This window comes from Garra rufa, chromosome 21, assembly GCF_049309525.1.
Source record: "Garra rufa chromosome 21, GarRuf1.0, whole genome shotgun sequence".
In the NCBI taxonomy this organism is placed as follows: Eukaryota; Metazoa; Chordata; class Actinopteri; order Cypriniformes; family Cyprinidae; genus Garra; species Garra rufa.
In genome coordinates, this window is record NC_133381.1 from 8,670,885 (window position 1) to 8,694,976 (window position 24,092).

Below are 24,092 nucleotides of genomic sequence, written 5' to 3' on the forward strand. Positions count from 1 at the left end.
GCTCTAAATCTCAGGTAAAAATAGCTGTTTTGACCCCCCTCTACAAAACTATATTTTTATACTATATATATATATATATATATATATATATATATATATATATATATATATATATATATATATTTTTTTTTCTTTTTAACATAATAATACTAGTAGTAGTTTATAGCCACATTGACATATAATCTCAAAATTTTGGCCAATTTGTACGGTTTTACAAACACAGCAAACCTGCATTTCTATTAGAAAAATTTTAATCCCCCCCCTTAATCAAGCAGACCTAGCAGTGAAATTTACTTGTGCTAATGGTGTCTTACCTAAAGGTATGGCCATGGGAATAAGGTAACCTCGCACAGGAGAACCAGGCTCCTGCTGTTGGGCAGGATCACTGGGGCTGAACAGGAAATGTGGCTCAGAGACTGAAGACTGCAGGGCCGGAACAGCATCCACAAATTGGCTAGTTTGTGTTTTAGATGACTTCATCTTCACCCCTATAAGAGAGAATAAAAAGGGAGGAACAAGCAACATTCAAGAACTTGGACAGAAAAGGCAAAATTAGTGGTGATCAAGATTATTTTTCATGTTGTTTTTAAGACTATTTTGCAAGTTGCTAAGCAGTACAAACAAACAAATTTTCCTATAAAAAAATATAGCCCTATAATGTAACAAAACATAAGAGAAAAGAAGAATGACTTAGACATTTCTAATTGGAGTCCTTTACGTCACCTTTGACGGTCTCTACTACTTTAGGTCGTTGTGGTTTGGATTTCGGCGTGGGGGAGTTGAAGCGAAGGTAAGGGCTTTTTTTAAGGGTTCGTCGATGACCATCATAAAGAGCTTTTCCATACAGCCTGGTCAGATACTCCTGATCATCCTGAGATTTTAACACAACCAGCTGAGCCTGAAAGGATGAAAAAATATACACAAGATCAACAAACTGTGTCAAGTTTTATAATGGCAAACATTTTATACTGTGATACACTGATATGTATGGTAAACATTGCACATTATACTGATTATAGTATACTCATATCTATAGTAAACATGGTAAACTCTGGTAAACTATATTATGACTTGATTTCATTTAAGATAAACATGGTAAATTATCGTTGAAAGTTTGGAAACTATAGCTTGCATCACCAAGCCTGCATTTATTTGATCCAAAATACAGCAAAAACAGTCGAATTTTGAAATATTTTTAGTATTTAAAATAACTGTTTTCTATTTGAATATATTTAAAAATGCAATTTTTTCCTGTGATTTCAAAGCTGAATTTTTAGCACCTTTACTCCACACACACGAATCTTCAGAAATCATTTTAGTATTCTGATTTGCTGCTCAAAAGCATTTATTATTATTATTATTATGTTGAAAACAGCTGAGTAGAATTTTTTATTAGGTTTTTTGATAAATAGAAAGTTCAGAACAACAGCATTTATCTGAAACAGAAATCATTTTTAACATTATAAATGTCTTTATCGTCACTTTTGATCAATTTAAAGCATCCTTGCTAAATAAAAGTATTTATTTAAGATAAATGCTGATATGTGGATCTTTCTATTTATCAAAGAATCCTGAAAAAAATTAAATATTGATGTTTCTTGAACAGCAAATCAGCATATTGGAAAGATTTCTGATACATCATATGACACTGGAGACTCAAGCAATGATGTTTAAAACTCAATTACATTTTTAAAAATATTCAAATAGAAAGCAGTTATTTTAAATAGTAAAAATATTTCACAATATAACTGCTTTTGCCTGTATTTTGGATCAAAAAAATCGCAGGCTTTGTAAGCAGAAGAGAGTTATTTAAAACTAAAAAGTAGAAAATGATAACTTTGATTATGTAAAGTGAGGTATTGCCATGTGGATTTCATTTAGTTTCATCTAAAACTCATGGCAACCCGAGAGCGTCTCCAACAAAAAAAAACTCTCAACCTTTTGTTACTGTGTGCTCTGTTGTCTGGATTGACTGCGCCTTCACCGATAGCAGCAATTAAATGCCTGAACGGCCTCCACACATAGTTACCTTCAGATGACCACTGGATGCGTTGCTAGGTTAAGAATCGTCCACACAGACACTAGGCAACGTGGACGGCCATTAACAGGACCGGGCTTGTGCCAAACACAGATAAGACAGGCCTGCCTCTCGTCTTCTCGCTCTTTATTTTTAGCAAATTAGTGTCGGGGCAACATATGGGTGCTCAAAGCGGCTCATTTAGACAAAATGCCACTGAGACACAGAGAAGTATTGAGCTACAGTGTTTACATCCAGATGGGCCATTTTGGGAGTGTTGTGAGCTTGTCAGGTCACGGTGATAAGTAAACAACACATACAGGAATAAACACTGCAAACAAACAGGTTAGCAGATCCTGCAGTTCATTATCAGTTTCAATAGAACAGACAGATGATTTGGACCACAGCCAAATAGCCAATTATAAAGCTCCAGTGTCATATAATCATAATCTACTGCCTACATAGGCAGCATCAAAACCAAAATGAAACCTCATACAGTAAGTACTTAGCTATTCATTTATTATTTAAATGAAAATATCTATTGTACTTAATCACAATAATTCATTGTAAATACTAAAATTAAGAAAAAAAAAGTATCTACAGTTAAGGTCAAAAGTTTACATACACCTTGCAGAATCTGCAAAATGTTAATTATTTTACCTAAATAAGAGGGATCATACAAAATGCATGTTATTTTTTTATTTAGTACTGACCTGAATAAGATATTTCATATAAAAGATGTTTACATATACTCCACATAAGAAAATTATAGTCAAGTTTATAAAAATGACCCCGTTCAAAAGTTTGCATACACTTGATTCTTAATACTGTGTTGTTACAGTTAAACTGCCTGCTGTTCTTTAGAAAAGTCCTTCAGGTGCCACAAATTCTTTGGTTTTTCAGCATTTTTTTGTATTTGAACTCTTTCCAACAGTAGCTGAATTTCCATTACCCTTTAAATTGCGCAAACTGAAATTGCGAATTGAATAATGGAAACGCGTCAATTGCGCAAAAACTCCATATATCGCAAAAAAGTTTTTACGCTCGCATGAGGTGGTTTTTCAGGCAATTCGAAAAAGAATTATTTCGAAAAACTGCAATGGAAACGTTTTCTTCGCATTTACAGGTCACATGGCGTATGTAAAAAGCCATATGTTAATTCTTTAATGTGCTATAACCTCCAAGAAACACTTCATACGTGGCCGCTCTCAAGTATAAGGGGCTTTTCCTGCCATTAATGCTTAGACTCCGGCCACTCTACTCAATGCTTTGCTACTCAATGTGTTAATGCCAGCTGTCCATACGCGTTTGAAGCGGCTCTCCGCACTCCTTCTGCGAAGATAAATGCATATGCCTTCTTTGACTAAATATAGCCAAAAGCCCACAAAAATTCATTGCCATGACTTATTGCGAGAGGAAAAAATTAAGTTTTATGTGCATAACATCGGTTAATGGAAGTGCCGTCATTTTGGAATACTTTTTAATCGACATTTGTAAAAGTTTTGCACAAATCTGTAATGGAAACGTGCGTAATGATTGTATCATTTTGAGTTTCATCTTTTCAAACTAAGGACAACTGAGGGACTCAAATGCAACTATTACAGAAGGTTCAAATGCTCACTGGTGCTCAAAAAAGAAACACAATGCATTAAGATCCAGGGGGTGAAAACTTTTGAACAGAATGAAGATGTGTATATTTTTCTTATTTTGCCTAAATATTATACTTTTGTCATTTAGTACAGCCCTGCAGAAGCCACAGAAGATACCTACATGTTTCCCAGAAGACAAAATAAGTTAAATTTACCCTGTTCTTCACATTCAAAACTTTTCGCCCCTAGCTCTTGATGCATGCTTTTCTATCTGGAGCATCAGTGAGCATTTGAACCTTCTGTAATAGTTGCATTTGAGTCACTCAGTTGTCCTTAGTTTGAAAAGATGAATCTCAAAATGATACAATCATTGCTGGAAAGAGTTCAAATACACAAAAATGCTGAAAAAACAAAGAATTTGTAGGGCCTGAAGGACTTTTCTGAAGAACAGCCGACAGTTTAACTGTTCAGGACAAACAAGGGACTCATGAACAACTATCACTAAACAAAAAAAAAAAACAGCTGTGCATCATTTAGAAACAAGCGTTTCAGTATTAAGAAACAAGTGTATGTAAACTTTTGAACAGGGTCATTTTTATAAATTCAACTATTATTTTCTCTCGTGGACTATATGTAAATGTCTTTTATGTGAAATAGCTTATTCAGGTCAGTACTAAATAAAAAACAACATGCATTTTGTATGATCCCGCTTATTTTGGTAAAATAATTACCATTTTGCAGATTGTGCAAGGTGACTTCAACTGTATCTATCTATCTATCCATCTTGATTTCTAATTTATATCTAATCTATGCTATCCACTATTGCCAATAAATATTGTTCCTAAAAAATACATTTTGTATATTTTTTTGTCTCTCGAATGTTCCACAGACTCCCTAAAACCCTAATAAGCAACATTTTAAAAAATGCTTTGTCAAGTTAAAAGATGTCTCGAGACCCTGCCATCTTTTCCATCCATCAGCACTGTGGTGTCTATTATTTTTAAAAGCATAATCACATTCTGTGTGAACAGCGCTCTTTGAATTTGACCGAAATGAGGTCAAATTCTTATCTTGCAACTTAGCATCTGAAATAATCAGGAGTATGACGTCTGGTTAGGCAGCTAATTATGTATTGGAACATCAGAGGACTTTCCTTACTGTCTATTGTGTGAACACATTTAGCACTGCGTTAGATAACACTGATATAATCCCGCTCACCGTCTCTCGCTTCCTTTCAGGTCTGCTTCTGACAGGCAGAGCGGGTTGTTTGCTGTGTGCCACTGTGTTTTCTGCTTGCGCTCTAACTGAGCCTCTCAGAGAGGTTTTCTTGTCTGCCGCAGAGGTTTCACCTCCCCCTCTTCCTCTTCCTCCCCCTCTCGGACCAGCCACACGTCCGCTCCTGCTCCCCTGGCCCTGCTGCACCACTTTAGCGACTGCAGCATCGCTCCTCTCCACAATCCTCCCAGAGCTCTCCCTCGCCAACTCATCCTGCCAGGAGGAAGACAAGACAAAGAGAAGGAGAAAGAGACAAAGGACCTTGCAGTCAGAAACACTTGAATGGATTGTGCACTGTAATATAAACTTTAAAAATGCTGAACATTTAGATGAGGAGTTTCATTGTCTGCCAAGTAAATAATCAGAAAACATGATCATTTGGAAAAGTAATAGCAGAGCTCTGTTCAATGCCAAGCATTATCAAAAGCAAAAAGCACTAATGATTATTCAAATGTTTTCTCTTTTAAAAGAGTATTTCGGAAAACAAAGAACAGTGACAGATTGCGCCGAAACACCAGATTGTATTTGAAGGCTGAAAAAGAGACTAAATCTTTCAGTTCAACTCACCTGAATCTCCTTGCTGAGTGTATTGATCCAGGCATCAACTGTCTTCTTTATCCTCAGCTCCTCACGGACATCTCTACAGGACAAGACACATGACAGGCCGTCAACGTCTTCAAAGACATGACAGAAAAAAACTATTCATCTATAAACTCGAGCAACAGAGCTATTTTCCTGATGGTAAACCTTGTTGTGTTGCTCTAGGCATGTTTAGTCATTCGAGTGCTTTATAAGGTAAAGGTTCAGGGTCAATTTTCAGCTGCTTTTTGAGATTAATTTACCTTGAGCTGTGAATTTAATTTAGTATTTGCAATCCTCAATCACGAATTGCTAAATAAAACCAAGCGAAATTAAGAGAATTTAAATGGATGATTGATGGTGGGCAGTGCATGAAATGGAGACTTACACTCAAGAAATTAATACTTTTGTTTAACAAGGATGTATTAATATGATTAAAAGTGACCGTAAAATATTTATAATGTTAGAAAACATTTCTATTTCAAATAAATGCTGTTCTTTTGAATGTAACATTAATCAAAAAAATCCTGAAAATGTTTATTAAGCAGCAAATCAGCATATTAGAATGATTCTGAAGGATCATGTGACACTGAAGACTGGAGTAATGATGCTGAAAATTCAGCTTTGATCACAAGAAATAAATTACATTTTAATATATTTTCATATAGACAACAGTTTTTTAAAATTTGATTAACATTTCACACTATTGCTGTTTTAAGTGTATTTTTAAAATCAAATAAATGCAACCTTGGTGAACATAAGAGACTTCTTTCAAAAACATAAAAACTTTTGAACATTAGAGTAAATATTAGGGCTGCACCATATTTATTATTATTGAAGGCACTGCGCTATTTTTTTAATGCATTTTTTATGATGAGCATCAGTTTCAAGAGGTCAGTACACAAATGTTCTACCTTACATTTTCCAATTCGAGTGAGTTTCAAAAGTTCTAAACATCTTTTATATGCAAACAATACATTTTACAGACTAATATTTTAATGACAAATTTCATTTAAAATGTGATTTTACTTACTGCAAAATGTAAAAAACAAAACAAAACAAAAAAGAGTCTGTCATATTTGTTGTGTGTTTATATGGAAGCCTGTTACGGCCACTGAACAAACAAAGGTTATTGCAGCTTTTTTCTAAGACTTGTGAGATATCGCAATTGCGAGTTATAACGACAAAATTGCGAGATAAAAACTCACAATTCTGACTTTTTTCTCGCAAATGCAAGCAATTCAGACTTTTTATGCATTTCAGACTTTTTTTTTCTCAGAATTCAGATATAAACTTTTTTTTAAACAGACAATTGTCAGTTTATATCTCACAATTCAGACTTTTTTTTTTTCAAAATTGCGTGAAACAAACTCGATTCTGACTTTTTTTTACTAAAAAATTTACAATTGAGAAATAGTCAGAATGGCAAGATAAAAGCTCGTAATTCAGACTTTTTTTCTTGCAAATGCAAGTGTGTATCTCACAATTCTTTTTTTCATGCAATTTTGACTTCTTATAATTGTTAGTTTATATCTCACAATTCTGAATTTTTTTCTGAGAACTGTGATACAAAGACTTTTTTTGCAAATTTTTTTCATGCAATTCTGCCCTTTTTTCTCACAACTGTCAGTTTAAATCTCACAATTGTGACATTTTTTTCAGAACTACGTGATACAAACCTACAATAAAGACTTTTTTCTCGCAAATGCAAGTGTGTATCTCACAATTTTGACTTTTTTTCTTAGAATTGTGAGATATAAACTCGCATTTGTGAGAAATAAAGTCAGAATTGCAAAATAAAAACTCGCAATTCTGACTTTTTCTCGCAAATGCGAGTTTGTATCTCGCAATTCTGACTTTTTTCTCACAATTGTCAGTTTATATCTCGCAATTCTGACATTTTTTTTTTCACGCAATTCTCACTTTTTTCCTCAGAATTATGAGCTATAAACACAGAATTGCGAGTTATAAAGTACAGTTGTGGGGGGTGGGGGGGGGCAACTGACATGTTCTCCAAATTGCGAGTTTCTGAGTTTTTAGACAATTCAGAGGGAAAAAAAAGTCGCAATTACCTTTTTTTATGCAGTGGCGGAAACGGGCTTGCATAGTTTTAGCCTATAGTTAATTACAACTATAGGCTAAAAATTATAGGCTATAAGAGTTCCTTCAGGATTCAGTAAGATTAATTTCTACATCTTCTAAATTAACTGAATGGATTGGCCTTGCAGTGCATATTTTGGCATAAACAGAGACAAAAGCACACAGTTAGCTGGACTTCTGTGAGCAAAATTGTTCTTATTTTCACATTCTGAATGCCTGAGATCTCCAGTCCCAATGAGGGAAGACATCTGCAGGCAGAGCTAATCTAAATGTGGCATACTGCGTTTAAAGACGCAACAGTCTTCCAGCGTTTCTCCGCTGCACACATTATGCTAATGCCCTGCTGTCTATTGGCCTGTTAGCCCATCTCTGCATCACTTATTGCACTGTATAAATCATAGAGAAGAGGAGACGAGTGACAATCCCAGCATGCCGTCCAACTGCTGCTTTGAACCGCCAACACCCCATGTATCTAATGCTTGCTTCCTTTTTCCTCTTTTCATCTTTGAATTTCTGCTCAGAGGGTTATAAGAGCTGAAAAAGGAAGCATGTGCTTATGTGGGTTTGTGTTTAAGGGCACACTAGAGTTCATGCTACGCCGCTGCAAATCCACTGAAGGGATGTCATAAGGATCTACAGGAAAAACGCAACGGTTTCTGAAAGTGACGCTTATGTCGCCAAAAAAAGACGAGAATCTAGGGATGTGCACCACTACATATTTTCTTAAAATGCAACACTTGTGGTGGGATACTCAAAAACAGTGTGACGTGATGCCAAAAACATTCATCTCAATGTGTCTGGTTAGACCAACGCTGATTTAAATGGGAAGAATTCTAACTTTTCAGAAAGGAATTTGCTGAGCTGCTGAATTGCAGAACACTGTCAGCATGTTAATGCACTGAAGCTAATAATCAAACCATTAAAAAATGTACAAAATAATTACTAATATAATTTACAATAATAATAAGCTATTATTAAAACATTAAATACAAATAAACACAATAATTAAATATATAACAATCAGAAAAACAATAAACAAACATTAACATTATTAAAATTTATCAAAATAAATAAAAATATTTTTTAAATATTTAAAAACTAGAAAAGGATATTTTAAAAATAATATTATTTATAAAAATATAAATTTGATTATCTATAATAGTATCTACATATCTATATATATATATATTATCTATCATCTATACAATAATATTATAGTTAAATAAAACATTATTATTATTATTTCAAATTAAATTAATATAGATAAAAAATAAAAAACATTCGAATAATTTAAAAAACTGAAATTATATAAAAAAACAATAAATTAAATAAAACAGCATAACAATAATTATTGTTATTATTAACAATATTTAAAAAAAACTGCAAAGTGGGGAAAAATTATAATTAAATATAATATTAATAATAATTATTACTACTACTACTACTACTACTACTATTAACAATAAAAACAAAAATGTTTTTAAATAACTCTAAATAAACATGTTTAATATATATATATATATATATATATATATATATACAACAAATAAAAACACAATAAAATACTTAAACACAATGATAATAATGTTTTATTTATATATATATAAAAAAAAGCAATCAGTTAAATAATAACGACTGAAAAAACAATTATTGTTATTAACATATTTTTATTAAAACATACAACTATATTAAATAAAATAGTAAAACAACGAATTTGGAAAAAATTATAATTATATATTAGAAAAATATCAATAATAATAATAATAATTAAAGTAATAGTAAAACAAAACAAAACAAAAAAACAATACATTTATTAATAACATATGAAAATAAAATATGAAAAAACATTTATTGTTATTATCCAGGGTTTCTGCAGATATGAACAAGTGAAATTTAAGACTTTTTAAGACCTTTTTAATACCACCTTATATGAAATTTAAGACCGAAACCTGTAATGGAAATAGATATTATATTACATGCATAGATGTAATATTTAATGTGTTTAATGTAAAAAGTAAACACAATTTCATGGCTGTCATAAATTAAATTTATTACTACGATATACTGTGAACTTTCCATATCAGCAGATACTATTCCACACAAAATATCCCCATAAAAGTACCACTAGAAATATCTGATGTAAAAAAAAAAAATTCTGAAGCAATATTTTCATCAGTGCTCTATTAGCTTTTACATCTTAAATCTGCATATTTGATTTACCTTCATAAAGGCCTTTTTTTTAACTTTTGAAATGTATGCATTACCTTTGAAATTTATTTTATGAATTTATCAATAAATTCTAAATGGCTGTTAGCAGTCAGATTACATAATTTACACTGCAAAATTAAAAGTGAGATTAATGTTTTAAATACATTTATTGATTTATAAATATATACATTAGAAATGTTGGGTGTGGAGGCATACTTTTAAACACTAAATTACCAACAGGTGGCAGTAAGTCACTTCATGAGCGAGTTATTTCAACTGATTCGATCAAAACGCTGAATCATAGCAAAACGTTGCTAGGAGAATGCTTCTGCTAATGTTGCATATTGTCTAATATGTAAGTAACTACTTGACTAACTACTTTTTTATTGAGCTAAAATTAATGTAACATTTTTAATTGTGAGAATTTTCAGCAAAAAGCTCACTTGGTATATTACTGAACTATATCATGTTATAAATAAACTATACATTTGAAATTTTTACCTCAGTGTGTTTCTTTAGAGTGCTGTTACATTCATTTGTTTTAAAGTATGTCACAAATAGACCAGAAATACACTATCCATTATCAATTTCTGTTTACGCTGATTGTATTAAAATAGGAATCTTTCTTGCCTTTCGATACTTCGCTGGTTGTTTTTGTCACTTCAGTTTTAATCGGGCGGTTTGTTCGGTCGGGCAAGTAAAAAAAACCCCTATATTTCTTATTATTATTGATAACATTATGTACAGAAAAAGGTCGTTTGACCTGTATTCTGCTACTGCGATTCTGAAGACGCAGTAACTTCCACAGAGGGAGAAAAAAATCTAGTTGTTAGCAACTGGCCTTAGCCAAGCCCTATATTCAGTTTTTTCAAGCTAAGTATCGCTAAACTTGCACTTCCCCAAAGCTAAAAAGTTAAATCCATTTTACTTCTGCGGTACAATCCGAGAGAGACTCGCGCCAATAACAGAAAGCTGATTGGCTATTGCATGCTGGTCTCATTTGTAGTTTAAATACAGCTAATTATATTTGGAATAGTGAAATAAAGAACTACAACACCACGGAAACAACAAAAAGAGAATTTAAATGAGCATTAGAGGTAGCGTTACATGGACATCGGAAAAATAAGACCTGTGTAAAATTATTTAAGACCTAGAACAGCGATTTTAAGACTTTTTAAGGCCTAAAATTCAGATTTTTAAATTTTAGACTTTTTAAGACTTTTTAAGACCCCGCGGAAACCCTGATTATCACTTTTTTAAAGATATAACAATATAATTTTTTTTAAATAAATTTGGAAAAAATTATAATTAAATATTAGAAAAATATAAATAATAATAATCGTATGAATTATTATTACTATTAACAATAAAAACAAAAATGTTTTTAAATAACAACTCCAAATAAACGTATTTAAAAAAATAAATAAATACAATTCATTAACAAATAAAAACACTATAATAATAATAATTTAATATATATATATACACACAACTACAAAAATAATAAAACATAATTTATTGACTGAATAAAACATAATAATAATAATTATTGTTATTATTAAGTATTTTTATTAAAACATAACAATATAAAAAATAGAACAAATATAATTAAATATTAAAAATACTACTACTATTACCACTACTAATTAAAATTCTTAACAACAAAACCAAAAATGTGTATATATTTTTTTCATTAATAAATTCATTAATAATAAAAACATAACTGATGTTGTACTCATAATCACTAATTGAGTAGTCGGTTAATAGATAATCTATTCCTACCAATCATCAATGAAAATTTCCTACACTTTTACATAAAACCTACACTTTCTTTCCTTCTGGTGTAAAAATGTGATTGCGACTAGAGTTTGGATTGTGGCTTGATAGATATTACATTCACAATGCAACATAAAGGGAAGCCTCCCAATGAAGCCAGAGCCTGGTAGAGATGCTGATAGGAGAAAGGGGCAGAGCAGCGCAGATTCTGAGCTGGGGTTGAGACCTACAACAGCTGGCCATGCAAAAAAATAAAAAATAAAAACCCACAAAGAGAATGAAACTCTACTGATCCTTACCCAACATCCAATGGACCTTGTCCACAAACACACACACAAAGAGTTAGCCATAGAAAAACAGAGGACACAAGGACTCACTGATCCACGGACACACACAGCTGCCCACAAAATCTCACAAGCTGCTCTCGACACAAACAGGCTCTCAGATGAAGGCCCTGGCTGCCCATAAAAGCCCTGTCACAGCGCCGACGCCTCCCGCGTGTCTGCCGAGCGTCTGCCGTGTGATGGATTCGCCTAATCAGATGATGCTTGAAGACACTTGTGATTTCAAATGGAGCACAATTGATTCGAGCGCCGAGAATGACCTTCAATTAACCTCTTTAGACTACCCGGCATTTTCCTCACCGTTCTTCAACCGAGCCCCTTTAAACTCCTTATTATCCAGTAAATTTGGGCTTCTCGGGAGAGGAAAAAGTGGAAAATGAGCCGTAAAGACTATTTAGCACCTTGCTTTATTCACATTCTCCACAGAAAAAAACTGATAAATTCATGAGAGATCTGAAGAGAATGAAATGAGTGCATGTAAAAACTCCAGAAAGAGATAAAAGAAGCCTCAATTACTGCTGATCGGCAAATATCAGTCTAAATAGGTTTATTTATAAGCTGGTCTGCAACTAATTTATGCTCCCAAAAATATTACACATAAAATAATTCAAATATTTACAAAAATGATTTTAAATAAACTACAAATAATTATTATTTTAAAAACCATAAAAACAATAAATACATATTTTAAAATAATTCAAAAACTAATATTAAAATATTTTAAAATACAGTATATATACAATAAAAAAGAAAAACATAAATGAAATAACGATAGAAAAAAGTTATTATTAATATTTTTTATATAAACAATTGTTTAAACATTTAATAATAATTGTTATATGTTATATATATATATATATAATTCATTATTTGTTAATTAATTAAATATATATATATATAATAATAATTATTATTAAACTCAATAAAATATTTAAAAACTATAATATATGTATATGAAATTATATATGCAATTAAAACATTTGAAAAAATATAATAATAATTATTGTTATTATTAACATATTTTTATTGAAAGATATAATAATCAAAAAAAAAAATTTGTAAAGCAATAAAAATGCTAACAATTATAATTAAATAATAATAAAAAATAATGATTAAAAATAAAATACACTTTTCTATCTGTCCAGCCTGGTTTGCAAAAAATTTACGCTCCCAAAATATTACAGATAAAATAATTCAATATATTATATATACCTATGTATACACATATATTTATAAAAATGCCAAAAAAATCTTTTTTTTTTTTTTTGATCAACAGGAGGGTGAGCGTAAATAGAATATTAATATTTTTGGGTGTACTTTAATACTTTTTAAAAAAGAAATTAATATTTTTATTCAGCAAAGACATTAATTTGATCAAATATTTTCAAAATTCCTTCTATTTCAAAAAAATGATTGACCCTTTGACCTTTCAACTGTTTTCGACATCTATAATAATAAAAAAAAGTTTCTTGGGCAGCAAATCAGCATATTAGACTGATTTCTGAAGGATCATGTGACACTAAAGACTGGAATAATGATGCTGAATATTCAGCTTTCCATCACTGAAAGAAATTACATTTTAAAATCTATTAAAACAGAAAAGAGTTCTTTTAAAAATATTTCACAATATTACAGTATTTACTGTATTTTGAAATCCAATCCAATCAAATAAATTAAACAGAAATGTTTGTATGTGCAGTAAGTTTCCACATTCTTAGTACTTTATTGCTAAAGTACAGTAGGATCAAAATAAAAAAGTAAAACCAAAAGAGAAACGATTTCAAAGCTGAGAGATACTCAACACAACATCAAGGGTATAACCGTCTAGAAATCAGTGACTTCAGCAGACATCAAACCCAAACACTTGGTCCCTGATGAACGATAAAAGCACATAATCTCTGAGGTTAATAACGGATGTAATTCTCAGGGTAATTACCAGAATCATCAAGCGCTCTTGGAGGAGCAGTTGACACAACTACCAATTACATAACTCGATAATAAGACTGTCTTTTCATCGGAAAGTTATGATGTAAGCCGACGGGAAACTTGAACATAATACAGGTCGAACTAACAGCCTCAGCCACTAACGGAAAAGAGCCATAACTATTATGAGCGGAGACGGCAAGAAACATCAAGAAAGTCGGTTTGAAGCAGCGAGAGGAGTGATAAATCTCACTACCGACTCCAAAAGCCAAAGTCTCCGCCATCTGTTGAATTATGCAACAGCCTTCATGAGATTTTCAGTACATGGGATAATTACAATTACAAAGTCATTGAAACTCAAACTGAGAAAATATTGCCTTTACCCAAGTGTGAGGTGTAACTTTTTCGGAGGGGGGCCGAGGCGCATAATGAAGGAGAATAAAAAAAGCTCGGAAAGTTTCACGTTCGCAAATGCCCTCATTAATATTTCACCGCGATGGATGGCGGGAATAAAATCGAACTTCAGACTCGTTTTGCAGTGTCACTTCCTCAAATGAATGAATCCATCAAGCCCCACGCATAAAGCACGACGTGAAGCGCTCTCTCGCTGCGGCGCGGGCTAAACCGGTGAACGGGGAAGAGCAGAACAGCATCTGGCACCTCAATCCGTGCGACCTTTCAGCAGAGGAAAAGATCAAAGCCATTAGAGCAGGGAGAGGCAGCCGCATCAATCAGCGCGTTTGTGTTTTCATGCACACGCGGGGCTGATTGCGGCTGCCATTTTGGAGACAATTAACATTGAGGCTGACATTTTGCTTGAGGAGTTTGGATACTGAGACGGGTTTGAGGTGTCGGAGGGGGACCGCAAAGCCAAGAAATGCAGACCCCACCGGTGTTGGGCTGTGGTGAAGCTTAAAGCGCAATGACAACAAAACAAACAGTCGCAAAGTCATTTCATGTAAGTATAGAACACACTGGACAAGCAGTGTTATGCATTTAACATTTAAAATTATATTAACATAATAATTTATTATTATTTTATTTTTTGTATTGATAAGATTTATTGATACTGTAGATATGTCAGATGATATTTGGTCATCATCACCAAAAACATTACAATTATTATTATTAGCAAATGAGACAATGCTAAAAAATTTTTTTATTATTAACAGCGAATTAGACCTCGAAATATTGCTGAAATTAAACAATAAAATTTTTTATTGTTATTATTAGCAAATTAGACATCCAAAAATTGCCAAAATGAAACAATAATAAATTATTATTATTGCATTTTAGATTTTTTTTTTTTTTTTTTTTTTTACAAATCAGCTTAGTTGTTATTAGCAAATTAGACATCCAAAAAAAAAAAAAAAAAAAAAAAAAATTATATTTATATATATATATATATATATATATATATATATATATATATATGTGTATGTGTGTGTGTGTGTGTGTGTGTGTGTGTGTGTGTGTGTGTGTGTGTGTGTGTGTGTATATATATATTTATTTATTTATTAGTAGTAGTAGTAGTAGTATTAGCAAATTATAGATCCAAAAATTGCCAAAATTATTATTATTATTATTGTTTTATTATTTAAATATTTAATTGCATTCCAGATTTTTTTTACAAATCAAATTGGTTGCTGTTGTTGTTATTATTATTATTATTAGCAAATTATACATTCAAAAACTGCTGAAATTAATCAATAATAAATTATTATTGTTATTATTAATATTAGCAAATTAGACATCCAAAAATTGATGTTATTATTAGCTAATTAACATCCAAAAATGGCTGAAATTAAACAATAAATTATTATTCTTTGCAATTTAAGAAAAGTTAAACCATAATAAATTATTATTGTTGTTATTATTATTGTTATTATTGCATTTCAGATTGTTTTTTTTTAACAAATCAAATGGGAGCGAATTAGACATCCAAAAATCGTCAAAATGAAACTATTATAAATAATAATTATTATTAATATTTAATAATTAATAATAATAATAATAATTATTATTATTATTATTAGCAAATTATACATCAAAAAATTGCAGAAATTAAATAATAATAATAATAATAATAATTATTATTATTATTATTATTATTCTTAGCAAGTTAGACATCCAAAAATGTTAGACATCCAAAAATGTTAGAAATTATATTATTATTTTACAAATAAAATTGGTATTATTATTATTAGCACATTAGACATCCAAAATGGTCAAAATGAACCTATTAAAAAAAAACAATAATAAATATTATTATTATTAGCAAATTAGACATCCAAAAATTGCTGAAAATAATCAATAATAAAATATTCTTATTCTTAGAAAATTAGACAAAATTAAAATTGCCGAAATTAAACAATAATAAATTATTATTTTGTTATTATTATTATTATGGTTATCATTATCAATAAAATAACATAAATCATAAAATAACACCAATAACAATAATAATTATAATAAGAAGAAGAAATATGAATAAATGAATAATAAAAATAATACTTATGATCATAATCTATTAAACTGAAAACATGGGATTCAAAAATGTATTTAAATTTGGAAACAAGGTTTTGTTCATGTCAGCTTGAATGTTATTGTTGTTAAAGCAATAGGAGTCACAAATTCAAAATTCTATTACATTTGTTACACTGATAATTTAATTTGTAACAATCAAATTTGTACTAAATTAGAAAAAAGGTAAAACAGAAGCATTTTCACTAGCAGTTTCAGACTTTTGTAGCCCAGCGTGAATCAGTCGACTGCTAATTACAATACTGTAAAATATTTGGCCATGAAAAACGGTTCCCTGTGATCTTTCCAGCACTGACGTTGCACTGAGCCTGAGGTAAGAGCGAGAACACTGCTGTTCTTTCTGCTCTCACAGCCTCCGCATCATATAACAGACAGCAGTCCTGGGGCGGCCTTCTCCATTTCAGTTTTTAAACTGCTGCTTTAGCACTCTGCCGCTGCCACGTCTCTATCTCTCTGTATCTCTGGAAATGTGCACGATGTGGGCAGCGACTATAGCTCGTGGTGTATCACAAGCCATTAGCTGCTGTGTGCCTGGGGGATCTGGGGTAATGTCACATTGAGAGCAGGCAGAATGCTAAGATTGAGTCTGACCTCCTGCTATAAAGCGTTACTCCTCTCCGAGAGACTCTACCCCAGCAAAAATCATCCCTCTTACCGCTTCGCCTGGCTCTGAGCGTTATGCGTTTTAAAAGCTGCAAACAAAAGCCAACTCATAATTCACAGTGACATAATCTCCTGGTGAAGAGTCTGTACCGACGACACCATGCTGTGACCGGGGTTCAGGTCTGACTTGACTGACCTGAATATGAAAGCGTTACACCTAAACTCATTCTGGAATCATACTTGGTTATTATTGATGCGTGAAACACAAAAGATGATATTTTCATGCAGCTCTTTCTATACAATGACAAAAAGTCTCTATAATGTACAATAGAAGGCATAAACTTTGTGTTCAAAACAGATCAAAACTCAAAATAGGGCATTTTGTTTTGTGTAACTCCAGAAGTAGAAATGGGAAAAAATAGCATGCTTTTAGTGATTTTTCCCTTCATTAATTATAAATATATACACACACAGATATAAAAAAAAATATATAAAAACTATCAAGAGATATGTGTTAGACAGAATCTGTCCAATCATCAGCCGATATTTAAGGCATTACTGACCAATATTGATAATATAATGGGCAATAACTATTATTTAACTATTATTGTATTTCAGATTTTTTTACAAATCAAATGTGTTAATGTTATTAGGAAATTAGACATCCAAAAATGACCAAAATGAAAGCATGATAAAGAATTACTCTGAATAATCTGAATAATAATAATAATAATAATAATAATTATTATTATTATTATTATTTATTACTATTACCAGGAGCAGCAGCAAATTGTGCATCCAAAATGCCAGAAATTACACTAATAAATACATAATAATAATAATTATTACTATTAATAATAATAATAATAATTGTGATTATTTTCGATTATTATTATTGTATTTCAAAAAAAATTTTACAAATTAAATCTGTTTTTATTATTATTTTTAGTAATTTCTTCAATTATTTTAATTGTATTTCAGAATAGTTTTAGAAATCAAATTTGTTTTTATTATTATTTTTTAGTAATGTCTTAAATTATTTTAATTGCATTTCAGAATTGTTTAACAAATCAAATTTGTTTTTGTTATTATTTTTAGTAACTTCTTTATATATTTTAATTGTATTTCAGAATTGTTTTAAAAATCAAATTTGTTATTATTATGAGCAAATTAGACACCCAAAAATGGCTGAAATTTAATTTAAAATTATTATTGATATTATTATTATTATTACCAGGAGCAGTAGCAAAATACATCCAAAATGTCTGAAATTAAGCAGTAAATAATAATAATAACAACAATATTATTATTATTATTATTGATCTCAGAGTTTTTTTACAAATCAAATTATTATTATTATTTTAGTAATTTCTTTAGTTTTATTTACCAAATTTGACCAAATTTGTTATTAGTAAGAGCAAATAAGACATCAACAAATTTAATTTATTATTATGATTATTATTATATTTGTTATTAGCAAATTAGACATCCAAAAATGACTGAAATTAAATAATAATAATAATAATAATAATAATAAGTATTATAATTATTATTATGGTTGTACTGTATTTTAGAATTTTTTGTAACAAATCAAATTTGCTATTATTATTATTTTTACAATTTTCAATTATTATTTATTGTATTTCAGAATTGTTTTACAAATCAAATGTGTTATTATTTTTATGAGCAAATTAGACATCCAAAAATTGAATTTATTATTATAATGATTATTACTATTATTATTAATTATTATTATTAGCAAATTAGACATCTAAAAATGGCTGATATTTGACTTAAAATTATTATAATTATCATTATTATTATTGTCATCACCATAAATAACAACACTTATTTCTGTTATTATTATTGTCATAATATAATATAATATAATATAATATAACATAATATAATATAATATAACATAATATAATATAACATAATATAATATAATATAATATAATATAATATAATATAATATAATATAATATAAAATTTTTCTTAGGTTTAAATTAGGTTTTTGAATGCTTTGTTTTGAAATCAATATTATAATTATTGGTTTATTTCCTTATGTCTTTATGTCTTAATATTATGTCAAAAACAACAACAATAACAATCATCATTATTATAATTATATTTATTAAACATTATTATTATCATTATAATCAACTAATAATAACTATTGTTAATATTACATCGCAAATATATATTCAAAAACAAATATAGTTAAAATAAGAGGAAAAAAAACATACATTATGGGGGCCTTTTTGAAGCTTTTTTCACCATAAACAGTTGCAAAAAAGCTGCATAAATATTCTTCAAAAATATATATATTTTCAGTTGCACTATTCCATTAATTGTATTATGACTAGGACTGATTGACAACAATTCACACACTCCTCATCACTCAAACATTAAAAACAAAGAAGAAAAATGGGCGACGAAGAGATTTGAATATATGAATTGTGAACTAATTGCCTAAAGACTAATACAGGTTATGAAAGCTATACCTGTGATAATCTTTGTAGAATAGCGAGCAGCCAAATTTGATTAAAACCCCACGAGGCAGACAAACGTGCTTGACTTTTTGTTAAAAGAGCGTTAATATAATATTCCGTGTCGGGTTTAATGTGATGCCAGAGCTGTTAACCTCAGGTGGAAGCGTGCCCTGCTCTCAGAGGTGATGTTACGGGGTGAATATATTGAGATGGAGCGTCGCTTTGGCAGCATCTGGGTAGAGGCCTCCACTGACAGATGCCAATCACAGTGATGGTTCCGTTTGGCTTAGCCTTTTCCTGCCTGGAGTGTGCTCTGAGGGCAGCTGTCAATCAAAATCGCATACCGGTTCACCGCCTCAGCATGGCCAAACTTTCAGAAGCATGAAAACATGCAGAAGTTAACCAGCAGCGCTCTCAGAGGCACGGGGAAATTTGCTACAGCGCTACACTTTACGACTAGAAAATTTCTCATGGTGGATTTTTCCCCGATGTCAACACTGATACTCATGAGAAATTGAAAATAAAAGAATAAAAGACTACCCTTTACAAAAAAAAAAAGAACTGTGGCGGTACCATTTTTTCGGGGATCACTGTATTCTTACACTATGGTATTTAAATGAAACGGAAAATGACCGATAACCATTGTATTACCTTCCAGAACATAAATTTACAGATTTACTCACCCCCTTGTCATCCAAGATGTTCATGTCTTTCTTTCTTCAGTCGTAAAGAAATTATGTTTTTTGAGGAATACATTTCAGGATTTCTCTCCATATAATGGACTTCAATGGTGCCCGCGAGTTTGAACTTCAAAAATGTAGTTTAAACGCAGCTTCAAGGGCTCTAAACGATCCCAGCCCAGTCTTATCTAGTGAAATGATGTCATTTTCCAAAAAAAAAAATTATTTTATATACTTTTTAACCTCACATGCTCATTTTGTCTAGCTCTGCGTGAAGGCAGTTAGGGTAGGTCGAAAAACTCCCATCTCACTTTCTTCTCTAACTTCAAAACCGTTGCTGTTTTACCTTGTTTTGTAAAGGACATTTGATCTTCTTTGCATGTTTACCCTGGGTCGGTACTTCTGCAGCGATGTAGGACGATTTTGAAGACAGACGAGCCTTTGAGGTTAAAAAGTATATCAATTGTCAATTTGTTTAGAAAATGACCAATCGTTTTGCTAGATATTTTTTTGACGAATAATTTGTGTCATAATCATAATTTCCGTCAAAGACATTTTTTTCACTGACAAAAACGAGACAATAACAAAACAAAAACTCATTTTGAATGACAAAAACTATGACTAAAATCTATTGACATTTTCGTCAACGAATAAAAATGAGATGAAAATGTTAGGGAGGGACAATTTAAGACGAGATTCATTCAGAACGAATCTGCTGTGCTGTAAGGAGGTTAGATGCGTAAATATGAACTGTATCATAGCCTATTGATCTATCCTGTGGGACATATGCTGGCATATACTTGCTGCATGCCTCATAAAACATTAAAAAAATCTCAATATCTGTGACTGAAGAGCAGACATATGGATACATTTGACGATGCAAAAGAGAACTTAATTTGGTCCGGTTTTCTGAGCGCCTCTCACACAGCACACAAGTTACTCTTTCGCGTCTCATGAACGGAGAAATACTCCAAAAATTGTCAGTTTTGATGAGTATTCACGTAAACACACTCGGTTACATCTTAGGTGAACGAAAACAATTGGGAGACTATCAGACGTGTATCAGTCCACTACATCCGTGCGTTCGGTTTTAAAGGGACAACAACAATATTTAGTTCCTATTGTCTGTGGCATTGATGTTAATCAAGCAACAAAAGACAGAAAATCACTCACTGCTCTTGACTGAGTCACTTTAGTAGACCTAATAAAGATTAATTAAGTTGTTATAAAGAATGCATTAGCCTATATGTTCTATATGTTGTTTCAGTTCTACGTCTTGTTTCTTTATGATAAGTGGTTTCATTTATTTTTAATATACAGGTATTTATTTTCAAAATGCAGTTTAAAGGCACGCAAAATGCCTTTAAACTGCATTTTGTAAGTTCAAACTCAGGGGCACCATAGAAGTCCACTACATGGAAAGAAATCCTGAAATGTTTTTCTCAAAAAACATAATTTCTTATCGACTGAAGAAAGAAAGACATGAACATCTTGGATTACAAGGGGGTAAGTAAATGATCTGTAAATTTTTGTTCTGGAAGTAAACTTCTCCTTTAATACTTTTCTACTTTTTTGTACAAGGACATACCTGTTTCTCGACAGTGCCTCTAACTGTGTGTGAAGCACTTCTCCATCTGTGGCTCTCAAAATGGCTTCCAGGTTTTCTTCCAGAACCTTCTTGCTCTGCCTGACCTGCCTCAGGACCAGTCCTGCATCCGCAAACATGGATGTGGGCGGCTGGATGCTCTTCAGAATGCTAGGTCTGCTTAAAGGAACAGCCCTGACGGCAATCGCATCAACCGGCTCTGGGGGCTGCGAGAGAGGAGGAAAGATTGAAAGATATTGGATGCATTTAAATGACTGTGTATATTTTGAGGGGGAAAAACAAACGGTCTTAGCGAGGGAGCCGCTCCAGAGAATAAATATGATAAATATGTTTAATGGAATGCTGCTATGAGCCATTAGGGTGAGCGCTGTTGTTGTTTTTTTCCGAAGGCGTTCGGGAAGCGTTTTCAGGGCTTAACAATCAGGAATATTTTTGCTGACAGGCCAGTAGGTGAGATTTTTATTTGCTTTGCCAACATTTTCATCTGTTTCACTGGAAAACAGATTTTATTCTTATTAAATAGCTGACTGGTGATATATATTATTAGTATAACAGAATAAATATTAATCATAAACATTTTTGACAAAGAAGTTTCAATACAGCATTTATTTGATTTAAAATGCAGTAAAAAGTGAAATATTATTACAATTCAAAAAAACTGTTTTCTTTTTAAGTATATTTTAAAATGTAGTTTATTCCTGTAATCCAAAGCTGAATTTTCAGCATCATTACTCCAGTCTTCAGTGTCTCATGATCCTTCAGAAATCATTCTAATGTGCTGATTTGTCACTCAAGAAACACTTCCCATTTTCTGTAGCATCTTTACTGTCACTTTTGATTAAATTAAAGCACACCTCCTGACTAAAAGTGTTCATTCCTTTAAAAAATTAGAAAGAGTAAGAGTTCAAGAGCAAATACAGGTGACTGCTGCACCAGCCGCGTGTAAATCTCGCCCGAACTGCTGCATCTTTCCCTGTAGTATACGTGTCACGTTCCTTCTCGGCAAGCACGAAAGTGGGCAGCTGAGGGTCCTTGGCTGTCTCTCCCTCTCATCCTCTACTGAATATAAATCTGTCGGAGAGCTCCATAAATCCATTACATGGGCCGGCAGATGCTGCTCTGGCAGGCTCGCCTTGACGAGGGACTCTCTAACCTCAACCCTGTGCTCCTGTCAAACATTCAACCACATTGGAGGCGCTACAATACTATTAATCAGGCGCTTCGATAGATTTTCTTACAACAGTACTTTCTGTTCTTATGATATATTGAGTGTTATTAAGCGAAAGAGGGCATGGGGGCACATCCGAAAGATGTTTACGAGATCATCTGCCAATTGTAGGAGTGTTTTTTTTTTGTAGTGTGGTCTATCTATCTATCTATCTATCTATCTATCTATCTATCTATCTATCTATCTATCTATCTATCTATCTATCATATAGATTGGCATATAGACACATTCAAGTATGTAGTGTTATATTGTATTTTGAGTATGCATTTTGTTATAAGAGACAATAAAAACACCTTTGTGCATTTAAACCACTCCTTTCCTGGTAACATTTTGCATGATTTTCAAAAATCAATGAATTTGTGATAGCTACTCTGACAAGCCAAACATGTCAACTTCTGAGTAACATGTAATTTATTTAAGCCACGAAATCTACTTCAGGCCATGAAACAAGTATAATGATTACAAAATAGCATTTAGAATGTCTCCAGCACGTATAATTACCCAAAAATCCAACCTAGATTTTTTTCTCTAATGCATGTTATCATGTCTGTCAAAAACTGGCTTGCTGTTGGTTGGAATATTAGAACTAAAAACATCGACATGACAAACACTCATAGGCATCAATCACTTCTCTGAATATTTGCTAGATATAAATAATCATTACCTTACCATCAAATCCACATAATTTGAATATCATGAAATGTGAATGTTTCAAAATTAACATTAGGGCCCTATGAAATAATTTTATTTCTTACAAACTCCATTTAACTTTTTTCCAAATTCTGTTTTTTATTTTTCTGAATTGCGTTTTTTCTGTTTTTTTGTTATTTTTATTTTTATTTTTTACTTTTTTAGACTTTTAATGGTTAAATTAAACAACTATTAATGAAAAGTGTAATGAAAATCATGAAACTTATACAATTTAACAGCCATTTATTATTTATAACAGCCATTAACATTTTTAAGGCCCTATGAAATCCATTTGACTTTTTTTCTCAAATTCAGTTTTATTTTTTTACCAAATTCTGTTTTACATTAATATTCTAGATTCCATTTTAATAGTTTCCATTAAATTTTAATATTCAAAAGCATGTCTAATTAATAGATTTTATTAAAAAAAATGTA

At 31.3% G+C, this 24,092-nt stretch overlaps 1 protein-coding gene across 1 annotated transcript in view; it reads right to left on the reverse strand.

Moving 5' to 3' along the window:
• kiaa0586 (KIAA0586 ortholog) overlaps window positions 1–24,092 on the reverse strand; it is a 115,125-nt gene that overhangs the window by 33,190 nt on the left and 57,843 nt on the right. Inside the window, exons 12-16 of the mRNA XM_073827552.1 lie at window positions 21,722–21,945; window positions 5,449–5,521; window positions 4,825–5,094; window positions 724–898; window positions 315–488 (exon numbers count right to left, since the gene is read on the reverse strand). Coding sequence (XP_073683653.1) covers window positions 315–488; window positions 724–898; window positions 4,825–5,094; window positions 5,449–5,521; window positions 21,722–21,945 — 916 coding nt within the window. The remainder of the gene's footprint in view (window positions 1–314; window positions 489–723; window positions 899–4,824; window positions 5,095–5,448; window positions 5,522–21,721; window positions 21,946–24,092) is intronic.